At 37.4% G+C, this 20,093-nt stretch overlaps 1 protein-coding gene across 5 annotated transcripts in view; it reads right to left on the reverse strand.

Annotated features, from left to right (window-relative positions):
- PAM (peptidylglycine alpha-amidating monooxygenase) overlaps nt 1-20,093 on the reverse strand; it is a 114,357-nt gene that overhangs the window by 58,681 nt on the left and 35,583 nt on the right. For all 5 annotated transcript variants that reach the window (XM_030969276.1, XM_030969275.1, XM_030969273.1 and 2 more), the window contains exons 2-3: nt 2,305-2,820; nt 1,046-1,166 (exon numbers count right to left, since the gene is read on the reverse strand). In XM_030969276.1, the coding sequence (XP_030825136.1) occupies nt 1,046-1,166; nt 2,305-2,396 (213 nt within the window). In that variant the 5' untranslated portion in view covers nt 2,397-2,820. The remainder of the gene's footprint in view (nt 1-1,045; nt 1,167-2,304; nt 2,821-20,093) is intronic.

Below are 20,093 nucleotides of genomic sequence, written 5' to 3' on the forward strand. Positions count from 1 at the left end.
CAACTGACGGTTCCTTAGGTAAAATCAATAACTCATAATTTTAAATGTGCACCTGGATGAACTAAGAGTACTTTTCACTCTTTTTGATGGAGAAATTTACTTTAGTGCAATAATACAGAATATTTTACTGCAAAGAAGATCCAACAGAAACCAGATTTCTGTTTTGCACTTGCAGGAATAACACCTCTTGCTTTAAATTACATGTTCCAGAGGGGTTTTCCCCAATAACTTGAAAACCTCATTTTCTTTTCACTTCTTTAAAAACCACTATCTGCAACAATGAGTCATCAACTACTGCACCACAACGCACTGCTCTTTTCAAGCATCTGCAGCCCTTTAAAAGAGATGTAGACCTCCTAATGATATATATATAATCCTCTGCAATGGCTTACTGCAAAAAGGAAAAAAAAATTCTTTAATGATTCTTGCTTAATGAAATTATATGTGAACATGACAGTGGAATCTCAATATTTTATGTGTATCTTAATGTTAAGTTTAAAAATCTTAACTGTTTTCACTTTTACTCACTTGGTTCAACAGAATATAATACACTTCATACCCTGAAGAGTATAAAATTTTAACTTGTTTGTAAAAGCTTTCATGGAGTATTTTGAGAGTTAAAAATACTGGGTCAGAAGTACTACCCCTTTTAAAATGCTTTTTGGTTGTTTTCTCTCAGCTTGCTGAAACTGAAGCAACATACAGTTTAATGTAATTAGATTCACTGATGCATCATCTGAGATTTGGTGTAAACTGCAACTGCATATCTTACTAGCACAGCTAGAAATATTTCACATTTTAAAACTTCAACAATTCAGTTTATGAAACCAACATTTTACTATTAAAATTAATTCAATGAAGAGATTTTTCTCTCATTTGAGGCTACTTGTTTGTTGCCTACTTTATCTGAGAAGCACATATGGATATGTATTTATAAAAGTTACCCTGATTTTTTGTTCATTTTAATGAGTGATATTGTGGGGAAGGCTTTGTTGTCCTAGGTTAATGAAAGAAGAGAAAGAGGCAAAACCTGCAATTCTCTCACCTGCTTAGGTGTCACTGCAGGCATGCGAATGTCCAGTGCAAAATCTGACAGACCAAAGGAAATCACTGGCTGGTCACTTCCAAGGCATTCATTGGGAAGAGATGTGCTAATATCTTTATATCTGAAAAAGAAGGAAGAAAGATTTTTTTTTTCAAGTATTGATTTCTGTTATGTCTTTCTTAAAAGAAGGGTCTTTACAGAACTAGTAAAGAAGTTAGACAATGCTGAGTAGTTCCAGGAGTGATCTGAAAATTTCACTCCATCACAGGCTGAGCAAAACATTTTAGTTATGCAGTACTTCCTGAAGTAGCTACTGATCTGAGTAATAAGACAATTAGTTTGGAACATATTAGCTGAAAACGTAACCTATTATCTCATCCTAAAATTGACAGAGGCACATGGATGCACAGACAGAGAATTAGTTCACTACATTACGTTGAGTACTATTCATAATTCACAACAGTTTTGGGGGGGGGAAGTTTTGAGACTATGATTTATAATTCTATACAGATTAAACTTAAATTACATGCAAAGGGGCAACTTTTAATTCAAACACTATGGCATTAATAGCAATTTCTGTGCTACAACAAGTAGCAAAGTAAAACAGAAAACTTGGCAACAGTCAAGCAAATAACAAATTCTGTATTGAATGCAATGTATAAATTAATTGTAAAAAAATGTAGATCACTATAAAGAACTGAATGGTAAGACAAGAGAAACATTGATGCAACACTGACACAAGTTTTGGCTATATATATACATCTCTACAGAGACATGGTACCCAACCTCAATAACAGTAAAATCCTTTTTTTCAGGAGCTAAGAGGCTACTTCTCTTGTCCACACTACACTAAAGTTTACCTATGCAATTTTGAATTCAAACCACCCCTAAATTTCTCAGGACTGTTCAGCTTCTTTGATGTTTTCTTGTTAAAACATGATCTTATCCTGCAAGCTAACCCAGCATCCGAAATACATTTACTCTCTGTGTAGCCTCAAATATAGCTGTAGTGTTAACTAAAAAAGTTGTATTAATTGCCATTTTATCCTTCTATCTAATGAGCAACCCTACAGATAAAACATGAATTCTGTTTTCAGTATGACAACAGTGCCATTTCAAATTGCAGAAAGAAAATTCTGTGCAATGATCAACACTGAACAAATACCATAACACATTTTTATCTAACACATGCTTTTTCACACTTTTGTAATATTTTGACTGCATGCATTTAACACATAGTATTTTCTTGCGTAACCCACCTCTTGAAGACTGAAAGTGGGCTTCTGAAACCCAAACAGATGTTTTGAAACAGAAGAAGCAGTATTAGCAGGTTGCTAACAAAGCCAGCCATGTCCACCCTGCTATTTCTGGCCTGATTAGGCAAGCAGAAAAAGGGCAGTGCAGCTCTATCAGATGTGATCTCGACAAACAGGTAGCAGCAGCAGAAGTATCATTTCACTACTTCATTATTATGTTCTCTGCAGGCACACTCCAGCTTCTGACAGACCATCTGTCTTGGAAAGCGATGCACTGTAGATCAGGAAGGTGGATGCTATTATGTTGTCTGTTTTATTAGCTATAAAATGCTGTTGCAGAATCTTCCCTTGCAGATGGATGACACTGTACTTCTGTCCACTTCAGGAGCTGAAAAGGACCAGCACTCCTGTTGCTTTCTGCCCAGGTTGTGCAGTTGAATCTGCGTGTTACTTATCAATCCACAGCACTGGAGACTTCAAGTGGCATCACAGAAACCAGCGTCAGTCATCCTTCAGAACCTGTAAAAATAGAAGGAGCTTAAGGATGACTAACACATTAGAGCATTAGTTCTCAGCAAATCGCTGTTGAGGCATTTTAATACATTAATAAGTTTTTTCATGAGCTTTAGCCCAACCCAGTAAAGATTGCATTGGTTCTGTCGAGTCCTTCTTTTCCTACCCTTCCCTGCATAAAGGATCAGAAAGAGACACATTTCATTTTGATATACAAAATGTACTCTCTAACATATTTTACATGATGGCAAGAAATATAAAAACCTCCTCAATATACAAAATGCAAACTATGGGGTATTTCACATATGCAAACACTAGTATAATGTGTTCTAAAAGCAGAATCCATGTTGGTAAATTTTATTTAACTATCACCAAATGTTTCTGCACATATTGCAGACTGGGAAAGTATTTTACTTTTAATTCAACCTGTAAGAAAGCATTATGTCATTAATAAGTAATTGTTTCTTATGTACTTTAGCTGCTTTTATACCCACTATAGGAAAAAGGTACTTAAAAATTATTTTTGGAAATACAGTAACCAGAAATGTTGACATCAGACTGCTTTATATTAGTTCAGTAGTTTTCTATACTTTCATACACTGAGGGTATGTCACCATAAATCATGAGTCCCCCCCCGTTTAATTTCAACTGTTCTTACTTCCCCATTTTAATATACATGGTATTTAATTTCAAAATTTTAGTACTCTTTAATAATTATGCTAAAAAATTATACCATGTTTTACTGAAGACATATATATTAGTATTCTTCTATTTTTGGAGAATTCCAGTTTTGGTAGAAGGAAAGATTCCAGTCATAATCATACACAACTATGTAGTAATTCTTGTAAATTAGTATAAATAGACTATACTAAATAGCGTATTCTAGATTAGTATAAATACTAATAAGGAAAAAACCCACACAAATTAAAATATCTTCCAGCCCCTGGAAGACAGTCAAAATACTTTCACAAGGATGAAATAGAAAATAAGGATTCTGACATGAAACCAATGAAAATCCATGTATTAAAAAAAAAAAAAATCACTCCCATTTCTGGGCACATGTACCAAAAAGGCTTCTTATACATCAAAAGTGCTTAAGCATAAATTAAGAAGCCATACTGGCTAAACAGTTAATGTCTGTTGGTAGACAGCTACACTAGATTTGCATTGGACTATTAGCAAGATTTAAAAATCTGATTATGGTAATCAACATTAAACTTGCAAATTTTATTCACCAAAGGATGGCAAAAAAGATTTAGTCATGAACAACTGAAAATAAACACATATCAGTTTTCACCTTGCTGAAAATATGTCAAGACTGTCCAAAACCATTCATGCAAGTAATGATACAATCCTAATTCCTTTTTTTATGTAAATGTTCACGTCCCATTTCTTTATTTGAAGAAGCGATCTTAATAGTTTTCATTGGCGAACTATACAAATCTGCAACACATACAAAGGACTCTGCTGTGATGAAGATCAAAAATCATTTAAAAACAAACAAAAAAGACAAATGTGACACGCTGCTATGCTTCACATAAGTTAACTACAATAACATAAGGCTGTTCAGTGTCTTTGTAAACTACCTGACCAGAAGTTCTACTACCTTTCTTTAGTTGTATTACCCAAGAAATTCTGTCTTTTTTTTCCCCATAACATTATGGAAATGCATCTGACAAGCAAGAAATCTGAAGAACAGGGACAGGAAGAATACAATGAGTTGTAAGATACACAGAATTACAAGATTCTATTTTTTTTAAATATGAAAATATATTTTCCAATAACTAGAAATAAGAACAAATGCTTAACTTATGCTGGCTTCACTAAGCCTGAGATCTATTAGATCAAGTCTGTTACAAACATCTACATGGTATAGAATTTAATAAAGGAGATTTATTTAATTTAAAAGAAATAAAAGAAAGGAACAAAGAAACCAGACCAATAGTCTCTCCCCATCTGAAATACAAGAGCTTCTTTATAGCAGCTTTCAATTCCCACTAGAAGTTATCCATGGTAATAGCAAAAATCACCATGTTAATGTTAACAGAATATGTGACAATTTATGGCTGACCACAGGAGGTGGGCATAAACCAATGATTTGGAATAGCCTAAAAAATCCAAAGAAATTAAGCTGTAGTGAGATAAATACACATCTGTATATTCTCCTTAAAAATGGCCCAATTTCATCTCCAAGTGCTTTTTTAGGTTTATCAGCTGGATGAATATGAAATATGAGGTTTAATGTGCCTAATACTTCAGATTATATCCCTGCCCAATGAAATTTTACATTTGGAAGGAAATTAGAGGGAAAAATTTAAGAAAGCAGCACTATCCTGAAGTTACTCCAATGTAATTTTAGGTATGATGCAATACAGAAAAATATTAGATGAGGGAAAAAAGCAAGGATGAGAGATTCAGTAATAAGATTAAAAAATTAAGGTTCATTACGTGGACATCTAGATAGCACTGTTATGCTTTCAATTTGGGGTAAGAGATCCCAAGGGAACAGAAGTAATAAAGTAAAAGGCATAATTAATGACAAAGACTACAGTGAAAGCAGAAAAAGGGAGATGGAAATTAGATTGGACAATGTAAACATGCTATTTTATCCAACATGCTCCACCCAAACAAAGAAAAAAACAAGGGAGTAAAGAAGAAGAAAACAGCTTAAAGCAACTAGCACAAAGACTGAATGGGGGCGGGGGGAGGAGAGGCAGGCAAGAAGCTGGAATTCAAAACAGAATGCAAAGCAGAGTAACAATATATCAATGTGACATTATACAAATTCCTTTTAAAAGAATAGCAATTCATTTCCAAAAATCAGCTACATAAAAAAGTTCTGTATTAACCACAAGTTTATAAAGCATATTATAGTATTTCCTTATTTTCTGTTTAGTCACTGGAACATTTTATATGCAGTAGCAATAGAACAAGCTAGAAGCAGAAACCACACCCTCCACCACCACTACCTCCAAAGAAAAGAGAAATTAGAAGATTATAATAATTCATGGGGATTAATAGCCAAATCTATCACAGATGGTAATTTCTCATAAATTAATCTCTGGTTTTGTTTCTTATGCAATGAAGTAATGGAAATGAGCAAGGATTCCCTGTGCTCTGTCTTCAGCTAGAGCCAAGTTCACACTTTGTCTTAGGCAAAATTTTAAGCTTAGACAATAACTGGATATACAAAAATAGCCAGTTCAACAAATGAACTGCAGCTAGGCCTCCAGTTTAGAACACTTTGCTTCCAAATACACCGGATAATATGTTGTGGAATCTGCTTAGGGATTAATGTACTAAATGCAGCCACATAGGACAGAGATCCATAGGAAAACACATTTCACAAGAAGCCACCAAATCAGACAACCTTTTGATACTCAACATCAATAAAAAACATCTTACAAAACATATCTAGGGGTGAGGGGAGCCTTCCCCTCGGTGCTCCTAAAGCCACACATGGAGTGCTGTGTCCTGTGCTGGGCTCCCTCGTATGAGAAAGACATGGACATGGACATGGAGACAGTCCAAGCAAGTACCATGAGGATGCTGAAGACACTGGAGTATCTCTCCTACCAGGACAGGCTGAGGGAGCAGGGACTGTTCAACCCCAAGAAAGAAGACTCAAGGAGATCTCATCAAGGTGTAGAAATGTATGAAGGAAGGGTACAAAGAGGATGAAGCCAGCTGCAAACTTACTCAACATCTTTATCAGCGATCTGGGCCAGGGGTACAAGTGCCACCTAAGACAGTTCATAGATGACACTAAGCTGGGTGTGAGTGTTGATCTGGAGAGCAGGAAGTTTCTAGACAGGCTTAATCAATGGGGTGAAGCCAGGTGGATGAAGTTCAACTTAGGCCAAGCGCTGGGTCCTGCCCTTGGGTCACAACAACCCTCTGTAGTAGCAGACTGCCCCATGGAAAAGCACCTCCAATCACCCATTGTAATTGTTGGCAGCCTTGTATTTTTCTCTTCTTGCTCTGTGTTTATTCAGGAAGACGATACCCTCGCCCCCTGCCCATCCCCGCAGTATACTGATTTTCTATCAGATCAATTGGTCAGTGTGCCAGCAGGCAACTGCTGGCCTTCTATCACAACAAAAAAGCTGCAGGCATACAGCTGCCCCCTGCTTGGGGAGCAACTCATACTGGATTCATAGCATTAAACATATTTTTTGGTGTAGTATTAAACATATTAAAAAATGAAAATGGTAACTTTTCAAATATGGCTTGCCTTTTGCTTTAATTTATACTGTGCAAATTCCTATCTTCTGCTATCAACAAAACCTTCAGATATGAATACCAAAGGGATAATAAAAAAAGAGAAACATGATTGCTCTTAATGTTTAAATTAACCTTCTCCAAAATTTGTTCTGCTGACAATAAGTACGATGCCTATTTTAAAAAGAAATATTATACAGAAACATATTGCCCAGTCCATCACAGGAAGAACAATAGTAATACATTAAATAAAGGACTGTGATTTGAATGTTCTTGTATGCATTGCAGCAGTGAAACTGGATTCATTCTAACTGGATTTATTCTTTGAACGATTTCCAAATAGGTTGAAATTAGAAAATATTTATTTCTTTCCTGTTTAACTAGAAGAATAAAATGGTAATTGATATTAAGCTCTCCTTAGAAGGATTGTTTATAAGGGCAACACAACATATGAGAAAAGTTAAATTCAATATCTGAATCTAAGCTTATTTTGAGATATTCTGATGATACATGAAGCATTTTTATGGGTTTCCTATTGGGAAAGTAAATTCTACTTACTATCTTAAGATAGACTATCTGTACCAAGAAAAATAATTGAGTAAAATCCTTTAAATGCTCTGTCAATTCAGTAAGTATGGTAAGTTTTACCCACCAGAAAGATTTTTTTTGTTGTTTTTTAAACCAATTGAAGTTTTATACAGCAAACAAATGGAGGATGAAGAACTCTAGATACTCTTCCCTTCTGGAGACCAACATGTTCACAACACAACTTGCAGTTTCCTAACTGCTGTAACAAGAGAAAATCATAAACCCTATGGCCCCAAACCCTAAGCAAACCCTATTAATAAAGAAAGCATTCAATTGTATTTAGTAGGCAACTCATACAGCAATAGCAGCTATGGAAATCACAAACAGAAGGATGCAAAGAAACAGATAATTTTATATGCATATGTTTATTCAAAGAAAAAGCAAGGATATTATTCCAAGGGTGACTGGGCAAAAATTTATAGAATATACAGAAACTAAAATCAGCCTCAGAATTTTTTTTGGTGAGCATCAGGATATACATGAGAAAACACAGAAAAACCAAGGGAAGCAAACAAACCACAACTCAAGGTGTCAGAATTGCTGTCATCAACCTCTGGACCCAGCTGTCATTCTTAGCTTCTCCCAGATTTGGGACAGAATGGACAAACTTAAAAGATTAAGAATCTAGTCTAGAATTGTCAGTTTTTTAATACTGTGTGACAGCTCTGTGGAAACAGAAAAAAATGTGTAAGAAAAAAAAATATGCAGAAAAGATTTAACTACTACTTTATAATGTGATCTTATTGAACAGCCTCTTCTTAGGACTTGGTTATTTGCCAACAAGTAAAGCTGTCCTAGGACTATCCTCCCAGTCACATTTCCCTCCCATTCCTAAAGTAAATACAACAAATGCCTCTCCTCAACACAATGCACATTCAGGTGTGAGACAAAGAAGTACCTAAAAAAGAATTTTAATGTTGTACAATCCAGAGACACTTGCCAGTGTGTTTCAAATCAAAATAAAATTATTGTTCTTGGAAATTATGGAAACTTACATCTATTTCTGAATCCTAAGCTAAGATTTTTCAAAACATGATAGAGAGTTCAAGGTAAGATTTTTTTACTCATTCTCTCCATCACCATACTGTAAACTATTTGGCATAAACTTGTTTAAGAACAAGGAATTGTACTTTGGTTGACAGAACAGAAATATATCAGCAAACCAGCAAAAAAAATTTCCTTCCTCTTTATATAATACAGTTGTGCCTGCATTAGTAAAACTGGAGACTTCAAGCAGAAATTCACTTTTACAGCCTGAAACTGCTTTAAATACTCCTGATCTTCTCTTGGGAATCACAGATATGTTTCAGAAGTCTGAAGACAAGACAGCATGTGTTAGTTCTCCTACTCTGCATTTTAATAGCATTTGAAAAGCATTTTATTCACAATAAATCACCTTCTAATGCTTCTGCTCTGACCAGGTATCAAAACATGCAAAATAGCAAACTGCTAATTTCATACAATTAAAAAGTGAACAAGCTGGATGAGACTAATTGCTTGCTTAAAAGGGAAAACACATAAGATGCCTCTGCTTTCATTTAATATCCAGATCACTATCAGTAGCACAATGTAAGATTAAAAGTTCACTGAAATGCCCTTTGTTTTCCCTTTGTTATGCAAAAATAGAAAATATTAAAGGGAGAACGTTTTATAGAGTTGGGATTAGCCTCCAAGGATAAAGCAGATGAGAGATCATTTCAAGTACTTAAGTTCAATTATGCATTACATATGAAGTATGAATTAAATTCACGGCACATTCCTTTGCTAAGAAGGACACTGAATTAGGTTGGGCTCAGCTGCCGGGATCTTTGAGAGACAACAGAAGCTTCTTCCCCCATGACAGACAGAGCCAGTTCCAGTCAGCTCCAAGATGGACCTGCTGCTGCCCAAAGCCGAGCCCCTTGGCCACGCTGGTGATGCCTCTGCTATAAGGTGTTTAGGAAAGGGTAAAGAACACTGCACAACAGCTGAGAGGGGTGACAATAACTGAGAGAAACAACTCTGCAGACCCCAAAGTCATTGAAGAAGGAGGAGGAGATGGTCCAGGCAGTAGAGATCCACCTGCAGCCCTTAGAGCCCATGCCAGAGAAGGCGGATATACCCTGAAGGAATCTGCAGTTCCTGAAAAGCCCATGCTGGAGAAGGCTCCTGGCAGGAGCTGCAGGCCATGGGCGATCTACACTAGAGCAGTCTGTTCTCAACAACTGAACCTATGAAGAGAAACCATGATGGAAAGGTACAAGGAGGACTGTCTTGCACAGGAGAGATCCCACTCTGGAGCAGGAAGAGAGCATTATAAACTAACTGCAATTCCCACTCCCTATTCCCCCGCACAGCTCAGGAAATGAGAGGAATCGAGAGTGATGTTGAGGCTGAGGGAAGCTGGTTATAAATGTGTTCTTATTTCTCAGTATCCCACTCTGTTTAATTGCTAATAAATCAAAAAAATAGAATACCCTGAGCTGGAAAGGGGCCCACAAGGATCACCAAGTCCAATTCCTAGCCCTGCACAGCACAAGAGCCAAGAGTCACACCATGGGTCTGAGAGCACTGTCCAAAGGTTTCTTGAACTTCCCACTGCAGGGTCAGTTTTTTGTCAGATTACTGAGTTGGAGCAGCTGTCAAAGGTACTAGATGAAACTAAGCACTGGAAAAAAAACCAAAAACCAAAGAGCAGTGTGTAGCTAGGAGTCAGGAGAGCAGCAGGGACAGGAATATTGCTAATGCTAGCAACCTTCTAGCTCTCCTTGGACATGCACCTTTATGCCCGTTGTTCTGCAAATGGTGATTCCTAGTTCAGTACAACATTCTTAGAAGAATGCTGGAGTGATTACTTGCACAGATTCTATTTGCTCAGAGGGATGCTAGAATGACCTGTCAATCGAAATACTATTCATGACAACACCCCCCAACTCCAGACACATCCCCTGCAAAAATATGCCTCAATAGGCCTTCTTTAGATAACAAATATATGGCTACTAGAAATAAAATTAAAAAAAAAAAAAGAAAAATTAAGAGCTTTTTCCTAGCCCTTTAAATTGTATGCCTCCTTTAAGTAATTCCAGATAAAAATATGGAACATATTCCTATATATCCAGTCTAGGTCATGTAGTTAAACTGAAGCATTGTAGCTTCATAGAAGTTACGAGCAATTTCATTTAATGAAAATAAATCAACAGAAATTTCTTAGAGTTCATGACAAAAGTAATGTTGTAGTCTTTCCTTGCTTCACATGGCACAGACAACAACAACTCTCAATTAAGGAAAAAAATAATGAGGAGAGTGGAAGATGAAAATCGAGTCAATGAATCCAATTCCATTCAATATTTGCTAACATTGAGCAACATAAGATCCACACTAAGAGCAGATAAATGTATCTGCAACTATTATAGGCCTTTTAATGACATAGTTTTTACTAGTTAAATGCATTGTTTTCAAAACTATTATCCATATGAGTAAAAGAAAGAATTCTGTAAACATCAAAATAATGCTAGAAATCTAGCACCTTTAGAGACATAGATTTTTAGTATCACAAAACATAAAAATGCTAATACTAAGACAACTGAACACAATGAAACAGAACAGTATTTCATTAATATTAATATTATGTGGAATTTTTTAAAAGTGTAAGGGTAAGTACAACACAACTGCCTGTGATTATACTAGCACTAGCTTTTCTATGCAGTGCCTAAATACAGGCACAGTAATAAATGGATAATCAAGAAGGAGCCCAAGTTTCTTTGTTAGAAGGCACCATTACACATGGGAAGACAAGAGTTCACAAGAAACTGGAAGAAAAACTAAGCACACCAGAAAGGAAGAATAAGGGAAAGAAAACTAGAAACGAAAATCAGTGCAAGAAAGAAGTGCTGAGAACATACTATGCTCCATTGCTATGTACAAAATGTCCAACACCGCACCAGAAGTCAGGAAAAGGGATTCCACACAGGTGAATGTGCTCTAAAGGAAGCTTCAGCCTATGGAAACCCCATACCAGAGCCAGCTCTTGGCAGGTGCTGTGGCCTATAGACAGGTACCCATTATGACAGATGCACGTGTCCCCTTAGCCAAACAGAACAGGTTTGAGAGAAGATAAAGATCTGAGCCATTAATGGGCCAAGAACTCCAGTCTTATCTGTTCTCTGAAAACCCACAAAGGAGCAGAGTGACCCAGTGAGCATCCATGCTCATGAGCTTGGAACACTGATCATGCGATTAAAAAATGAACAGCAAGTGGCTTTTCCAAGGATCATTTGTCACAGAACAAAGGGAGTTATGGGCACAAGGAGTGTCATGCATACTTGTCCCATTGTACACAAATTGACTATAAGCAAATCACATTATTCCACAAATATGACAGCCTAAGTGAGCCTTCTTTGAGTTCTGCTTGCCAGGCAGCCTGGAAGTGATCGCCCCTGGGTGGCCTCTCAAGGTTGCTCCTTGAAGTAAAGAGGCCATTTTCCCAAAGGTAGGTCTTTTTTAAGTGATTGATATTGCATATAGCCTTGGAAGAATGGTAACTTTGATTTGTGCCTGGTAATTTTGAATCGTTGTTCAAACGATTGGGCCACACAGTAATAAAGTGAACTCTGGCACCAAGCTGTACTTCACAGTTTTACACATCTTATTAATAATGCTTTTGCTAAAACTCTTCGACAGTGGTTCATTAAACAATCTAAATCACCAATTCATGACACCCATTAGAAGCAGTGGCCCTGCAGGGGGCTCACACTAGAGAAGTCTCATCTGGAAAGACTGTAGCTAAGGACAGGACCCATATTTTACCAATTCTTGAAAAATTATATCCCATACCCCACAGGAGGGACCTCACATGGGAGCAGGGGCAAGGGGAGGATGTTAGATGCTATGGCCTGGCCCAAAGGGACAAGGGCTGGAGACTTAATGGAAAGACCTTTAATTTGTTGTAATCCATGATTTGCATTTTATGTTACAGGAATTCCTGTAAAAGGACCTACCTTAACGAGCAGCAGACGAGCCTCACGCAAGGCAGCACAAGCGCAGCTGTGACCTGACCTGACTTTTGTGCCCAGGAACTCCCCACAACACACCAGCTCTCTGTCCTGAGCAATCACCAGAACAGATGAAGCTCCTAGTCATGGACTGAATGAACTCAGTGAACATCTGTGGGCATTTTACAAGGGCACTCCATACATGAAGGATCTGTGCATAAATGAAAAGACAGGAAGTGGTATGTAGGTGGTGAGGATAATAAGGATGGATAACATGGGACCTGAGCCTAATATGAACAGTATGGAAGTGAGGATGGAGTGGGTTTGTGGGCATAATTTGTCCTGATTTTGTCTTGGACTTTTTCTTTCAAGTAGCTTATATGGACTTATGCTTTGGGTTTCGTAAGCAAATCAGCACTGAAAACAGAGGGATGTTTTAGCTGTTGCTGAGCAGTGCTTACACAGAGCCAAGGCCCTCCCTGCTTGTAATACCACTGCATCAGTGAGAAGGTTGGGAGGGGACAGAGTTCAGGACAGCTGGCCCTAACTGGCCAAGGAGATATTCCAAACCACATAAAGTAGGACTGTGGGCACATTTGGAGTGATGGCATTTGTCTTCCCAAGAAACCACTACAGGTGAAGGAGCCCTACTTGTTGCAGGCGATGAACACCTGCTAATGGCAAGGAGGATATGAATTCCTTATTCTCCTTTGCTTGTGTATGCAGCTTTGGCTGTTTTCATCTGTCTTCATCTGTCTTCATCTCAACCCATTGAGCTTTCTCATTTTCTTGTGACTGTCTTACCCAGCTCACTGGGGGCTAGGGAGAGAGGATCTATGTGGTGCTGACATGCCCACCAGCCTTAAATCACAAATAGTTTTGTTTATTTGCTATCTCCATAACACAAAACAAGCCAAAACAGAAATAACCATGAAGGGGAAAACAAATAACCAGCATGAGTGTCTAAACTACCATGAATATGTTCCCTGCTCTCTACAACCTCTTGATAAAATTTCCTTGTAGAAATGTGTTTTAGTCTGGTTCTTGGAGCATGGAGGAGGACTGTCAACCTTGCTCAATAAAGCGTCCTTCCCTGGAAAATGCTATTCAGCTATACATCACTAGGACTGAAAAGATGATGCATGGAAAACAGTAGGATACCCATCCTAACATCTAAATTTCAGACTCAGTGCCCAAAGAAATGGTTTTACTGCAACAAATACAATACTTGCAGAAGAAAGGTATATGAAATTGAAACTAGGCAAAGTTGGGCAAGACAGCTTATTCCTTCTGGACCCTGGAATTAAAAAAAAAAAGTTTTAAATTGTATTTTTACAGAAATGCTTGTTTTCAAAACATAGGTGATTCAAATTATGTTTAATTCCCCGTTCAATAAATGGCAGGGGCAGAAAAATCTTTAAATCTAAGACTTCCCAGTAACTCTGTCTGCTTTGTCTCATGCGACATCAGGACTTGACTGATGAGGAAGACCATCCTCCCATTTCTTTTACTTCCTTTAATTGTTCAGTCAAAAGTATGTATGAGAGACATGAAAATGTATGTAAAACTTACAGTACCTTCTTCCTTCAGCATAACAAAAACTATTAAAATGATAAAACTATTCATGCAATTAGTTTCTACATATGAGAGCAATGGAAAGAGCTATTTTAAAAGCTTATTGACATACTGGTAATTCCTGTTTCTCAGTAACACTGGACTTTACTCATTCTGAAAATCTTGCCCGTTTAAAAAAAAAAATTGTCAACAGCCATGAGTCATATATATATATTTTCTCTCTCTCAGGGCTTGTTCAGTAATTTCAGATATTTCGAGTTATCCTAATTTCAAATTCCCTTAGCTAAAGGAAATACATTACTGCCAGTGTTACTCACAGCACAGTTTAAAAGCAGACCTATCCTTGAATGAAAGGAAATCAGATACCTTTGAACACAAAAGGAAGAAAGGACACTACTGAAGGAAATCTTTCATACTACCTGAGGAGGTCCTCACAAGGGCCAAAAATTAAAGACATGCTTTACCTTTTAAAGATCTGACACCTATTAGACAGAAAAACTGTAGAAGATTTCTGCAAGAAAGTACTCCAAACTTTAAAGTAGTACTAGTTTCCCTACAGCAAAAATAAAGAAAAAAATTTTATGACGAATCTGTTGATAGACACACATTTGTTCACTTGAATTATGAACCACAAAAAATTATTATTTCAAATCAATGCATAAATGTTAAGAAACAAGATCGTTTTCTGTGACAGACAACTGCACAGAGACATCTGCACTTTGAGAGTGAAGAACTGCACAAAGAACAAAACTGCATCACACACACAGAGGAATACAATTCTCATTCAACAATGTTAAAAACTAACTAGATGTCACATACTTACAATTTAGCTTCTATATATACACATACACACAAGTTCAGTCTACAATAAAAGCAATGAAACAGGAAGTTTCAAGAAAGTTTTTACAAGTTTTGCTGTAGATAAAAGTTCCTCAGAACCGGGTAGAGCTAGATTTCATGTCAGCATGATTTGGTTTTGATGTTTATAATGTAATTTAAAGCTAGGTAAAAATCATGCAACTTGCATGAGGCTGCCAGCTCAGATCAGAAAGATTTGCAAGATCATCTGTTCTCATTCTTAGAAGATCAGTACACTTCATGCACTTTTTCCAATTATTTGTGACCAGTAAGGCTCTTTTTAGTTTTTAAATAGAATCTTGCACAGAACAGGTTAAAATCATAATACAGGAAGCAATGTCTTTGCTTGATATTGATTTATTACTGTTTTCCACAAAGCTCTGACAGATGTGGGTATAAGATTAATCATCATACTGCCCTTCCCTATATCACTCTGCAAAATCCTCAAGCTTTATGTTTTCTGACTCCTGCATAATGACCATGATTTCAGGTTAAAGAAGAATCTTAAGACTTAGCTTGTACTTAGCTAATTTGTTGAAGTTAATTCAGATGAAAAGCATTTCTGCAACACACAGTTTGAACGGAACCTAAGAAGACTGGTTTATTGATTTCTGTACATCAGAAAGCAAAAACTTTAAGCTCTACATTTTACTACAGAGATTGCCTTGCTGATAGTGGCAGATACCCGTCAAGAAAAACTGGAACACGCTAGAACCCAATCTGGATTTTTTAGCTTTCATTGCTTACCCACTGCTCACTGAAAATTAAAATTAATTTTAAGATGTACCAGAAACCTTCAATAGCAAACAAGAAAAAAAAGTTTCTTTTTCCTAACCTGAGTACCTGTGACTGGACTCTTGAATTCCACTGTAGGGAAAGAAATGGAAGATAATTCAAGACCTATAAGGAAATTTCTTCATATTGTTATGGTTTAATCCCAGCTGGCAAAGGACTCAGTTCTTTGAATCAGTATTTGTTCTACTGCTTATGACCACTATTACAGACTCTATATTGGTGTTGCAAGTGAATTATCCCTCACATACAACAATAGTAAATATGTAGACAGATACATTAAGTTTCTTTTTTCTTTTTTTAATTTGGAAAAAAAAATTAGGTAATTATTTTATGTATTTTGCCTTTTGGTTCAGAATGCAATCTCTTTCCTGGGCTATTCCATCTGTCAAGTGATTATTTTGATTAGCTGAAAAAACAGCAACTAAAAACACTGGTTTCCTTGGTGATTTGTCTGTCATTAAGCACCTTGTGCATGCCAGCATGGCAGTATACTTCTCTAGGAAGTGTTTGTTAAGTAACACTTCCTATGAAAGAGTAAGCCAGGAAGTGTTTGAAAATACAGAATTATTGGGAATTGATCCACGATTGGAGGTGGGAATGGGGCAGTTTCATAGACAACAGCAAAAAACTGAACATCACAGGAAGAAACCTTTCAAAGATAATTTTAACCACAGGCCAAGTCAGAACCCCTACCACTTTACTCCTAATACTGTTTATTCTATTTATAGATTACATGTTATGGAACAGAGCTAAAAGCAAACTAAACAAAGCAGCTTAGAACCTGCAGTGAACTTTTGTGATGCACCCTCATTTGTCTATTCCACCTTCCTCCAGAATAGCCCACTCTTCTAACTGGACATAAATGACTGTCCCTTATCACTAAGGGAATATAGAATACAAGTAGCAAAGAGAGAAATCCATACTTACAGGACCTTTCACCAATTTCTCTGCTAGCTTGCTTAACAATATTCAACTACTTATTTAACAATAACAATACAGACAAACCGCAAACCAACATCCCACAGAGAAAGAGAAAAAGGTGCTTCTTCAAAGATTGGCCTTTGCTGGAACTAGACAAAGGGAAACACTCGGAACACTTGGCACAATGCTTACCCAGCAGGGCAGGGTGGGCAGGGGGCCCGGGGAAGTGCAGGACTGTCTGCAGGGGATTTAAAACAGCCCTGGAAAGCAACCACAAGGACCAGGGCTGGCAAACAGGGATCAGGCTTGCTCAGCCTTGAGAAAAGAATGTTTCCAGGAATTCTTATCACTGGGGCCTACAAAGAAGAAGACTCCCCTTCCACAACAAAAAGGCAATCAGTAGTGGGTATAAATTACTCCTGGGAAGATTCTGTTGGACAGCAAAAGAACAATTATCATAATGAGATCATTCAGCCCTTGAAATAATCACCCCTCACATGTGGTGCGTTATGAGGAGTAAAGCTGCCCATTATTTTAAAAGGTTCCAGAGTTTACAGGTTCGGCCAGTTGCTGCCAGGGTGGAGTTCTAACTGCTTGTTATTGTAATCACAGGTCGTTTTCATTAACTACGTGTCGTTGAGGGTTAAGAATTCCCCCTTTTGTCGAGTGACACCCTGCTGCTCCCTGGAGGATGGCACCCTGACGGTGAAGAGGAGGGGACATTAGGGTTTGCCATGCAAATGACTTCGGAACCAGCATGCAACGGGAGAAGCCCCTCACCAAACCTAGCCAAAAACCCCTAAAAACAACGGGCCAACACAAAATTGACAAATCAAAGTCAATTTTGCCTAGACGTGAGGAACAGAATCTAGTATCTGCTAAGACCCTTTTTACCCCTCACCCTAACCACAAGGCTAGACAGAGGACCTCTAATGTTGAACCAAAAAACAGGGAACTTCCCGATGCTCTCATGCGGACAGAAGCCCAGCTCTGCCCACAGACCAGAGCACAAAGCTGCACTCTTCCTCCTCCTCCGAGTCACTCCTGGGACCACCTGGGACACTGGCACCGGCAGCGGACGCGTTGGCTCTCTCCACCTGAGCTGATCACTTTTAATAAAGGCATTAAAAAGGAGAAAGGTCTCCTGCCCGTGTTTATTTCATGGTGCATTTCCCAATGTTGGGCTCTTTTAAAATCCCTCTGGGCAAGGTGATGATGATCTTGACTGGACCATGCTTTTGTCAGGAAGGCTGGATCAGATGATCCTTAAGGTCCCCCTCCAACCTGATATTCTGTGACTCTTGCAAGAACAGCAATGATGAGAACTAAAACACAAAATACCCACCTTGAGTCCCACATCTTAAAATTTTTAAAAAAATTTATTGTACCCCGTGTCACAATATTTTGCTACTCCAACGAATTCTGTAAGTAGTAACATAAAACTTGTGAGTACTCAGCCAGTACATGAATTCCTAGCCAAAACAGAGAACAAAACAAACAGTTCTACAGGAGAACAAATGAGATCCACCATGTTTCGGAACATATCTTATTAAGGACAATGGCATGATTAATGGTTTTAAAACAATGAAAGTAAAATCATTATCACAAACTATGAAAGGACATCATTGTCACTGCAAGCCCATGGGCAAATCCCTTTGACATACCAAAAAAATATGATGCATTGTGCAAGAGTGGTTACTTGACAAAAGTCATGTAGACGTGGTCCAGATGGCTGAAGAGCTTAGAAAATACTGAACTCAGCTAATCTGAAGCCATGGATGTAGCAAGGCCACTGTATCCTTGAGCACAGATACAGTGGTTAATCAAAGCATGAGAAAAAGAGAATGTAATTCTTAAAGAATGTAAACACAAGGTAGAGCTGACATTTACAGAATAACCAATAGATCGCTTAGGTTACAGAATATGCATTAGCTTATTATCTTGCTGTATAAAAGTCTGATGCTCTAATCAATAAACGAAGCTTGTTGATCCCTCATATTGAGAGCCCAAGCTTTCCCCCGCTGCGACAAATGGCTCGCTGTAACAATGCATGACACAAATATTTCTTATTCATAGATAAGATGAAGTTTTGGAGCAAGATTTTCATTTATCTGAGAAAGGAGGTGCATAAAATCAACCGTCAGCTATCCAAACTAAGTAGCATGTGGAAGGAAATCCAAGCCCCCTGCAAAATACCAGCAAGCCACGCTTCAGAAATGGTTACAATTCTTTTATGTCAGATTCACCAAAGCAACCATCACATTGAATAATGAATAGTCTTAAAAATAGAGGCTACCAGAAGAGATGTGATTTGTTCACATGAGTGCAAGTCTAATCTCATGAACTCAGTTGCAACATATGTGAAAAGACTCATCCATGAACATATTAATTGGAAACCTGGTTGTGAGCCAAATTACATAACCACCAACTCATAAGCACACAGGTATGTTTGCAAGAAAATGTGGCAATGACTTCTATTAGTAGTATAACATACACTTTTTTGCTTGTTTTTATTTTAACAAGCAAGTTCCCATACAGAAAAACTATTTTGACATTAGTTCAGTTACAAGCTAAGAAAACTACTTCGCTATCAAAAATTTGTGCAAAATTGTCATTCTTAATTAATATTAAGAATACATTTCAATATTGCTCCTTAATGCAGTAGCATGAAACATCTACAAACTACAGATCAGACTGTCCTTCCAAAATCAGATTCGTGAAGAAATTCTTTTATACGCGTTCATATTTTGTCAAGTTCAACTACAAACCTCTCCCATTAGTGAACTTTATAAACCTGCAGAAAAATGAAGCTTTCAGACTAGTAAAAGGAAACATGTTTAAATTAACACACTAATACCAACAAATTTTTGATAATGTAAGAACAGTTGATTTAAAGATTTCTTATGCATTACAGTGCTTATTAGAAATTTTTCCAAATACGACACCCACTCACCTACTTGCATGCAATAACTTGTGAGAGTAGCACCTTAGCTCCTCCTAGATCACATCATCGGTTTCTTTAGCAAGAAGGCCCAAATCCCCCATCCCCAGTTCCCCATTCAACAGGACTGATTTTTCTGACATAAGGTGAAAGCTATCAGGAGGTGAGAGGTATGGGTTGAGGAGAGAAAATACAAAAGTCACACTATATAGAAATAGCAGACAATATTTTGAATAGGACTTTTGGATGCAATACTTTGGGCACAATTCTTTAATATGTCTATTGCTCTGTAAATTATAAATACACTATTTTGCTTTCCTAAATTTTCTTCTTTCTGGATCAAAAATGTGCATTTTTGCAAGAAAAGAAAAAAGATCAGTAGAGAATTTTCCAAAATGCTCATTTTGAAG

Source organism: Camarhynchus parvulus, chromosome Z (genome assembly GCF_901933205.1).
Source record: "Camarhynchus parvulus chromosome Z, STF_HiC, whole genome shotgun sequence".
In the NCBI taxonomy this organism is placed as follows: domain Eukaryota; kingdom Metazoa; phylum Chordata; class Aves; order Passeriformes; family Thraupidae; genus Camarhynchus; species Camarhynchus parvulus.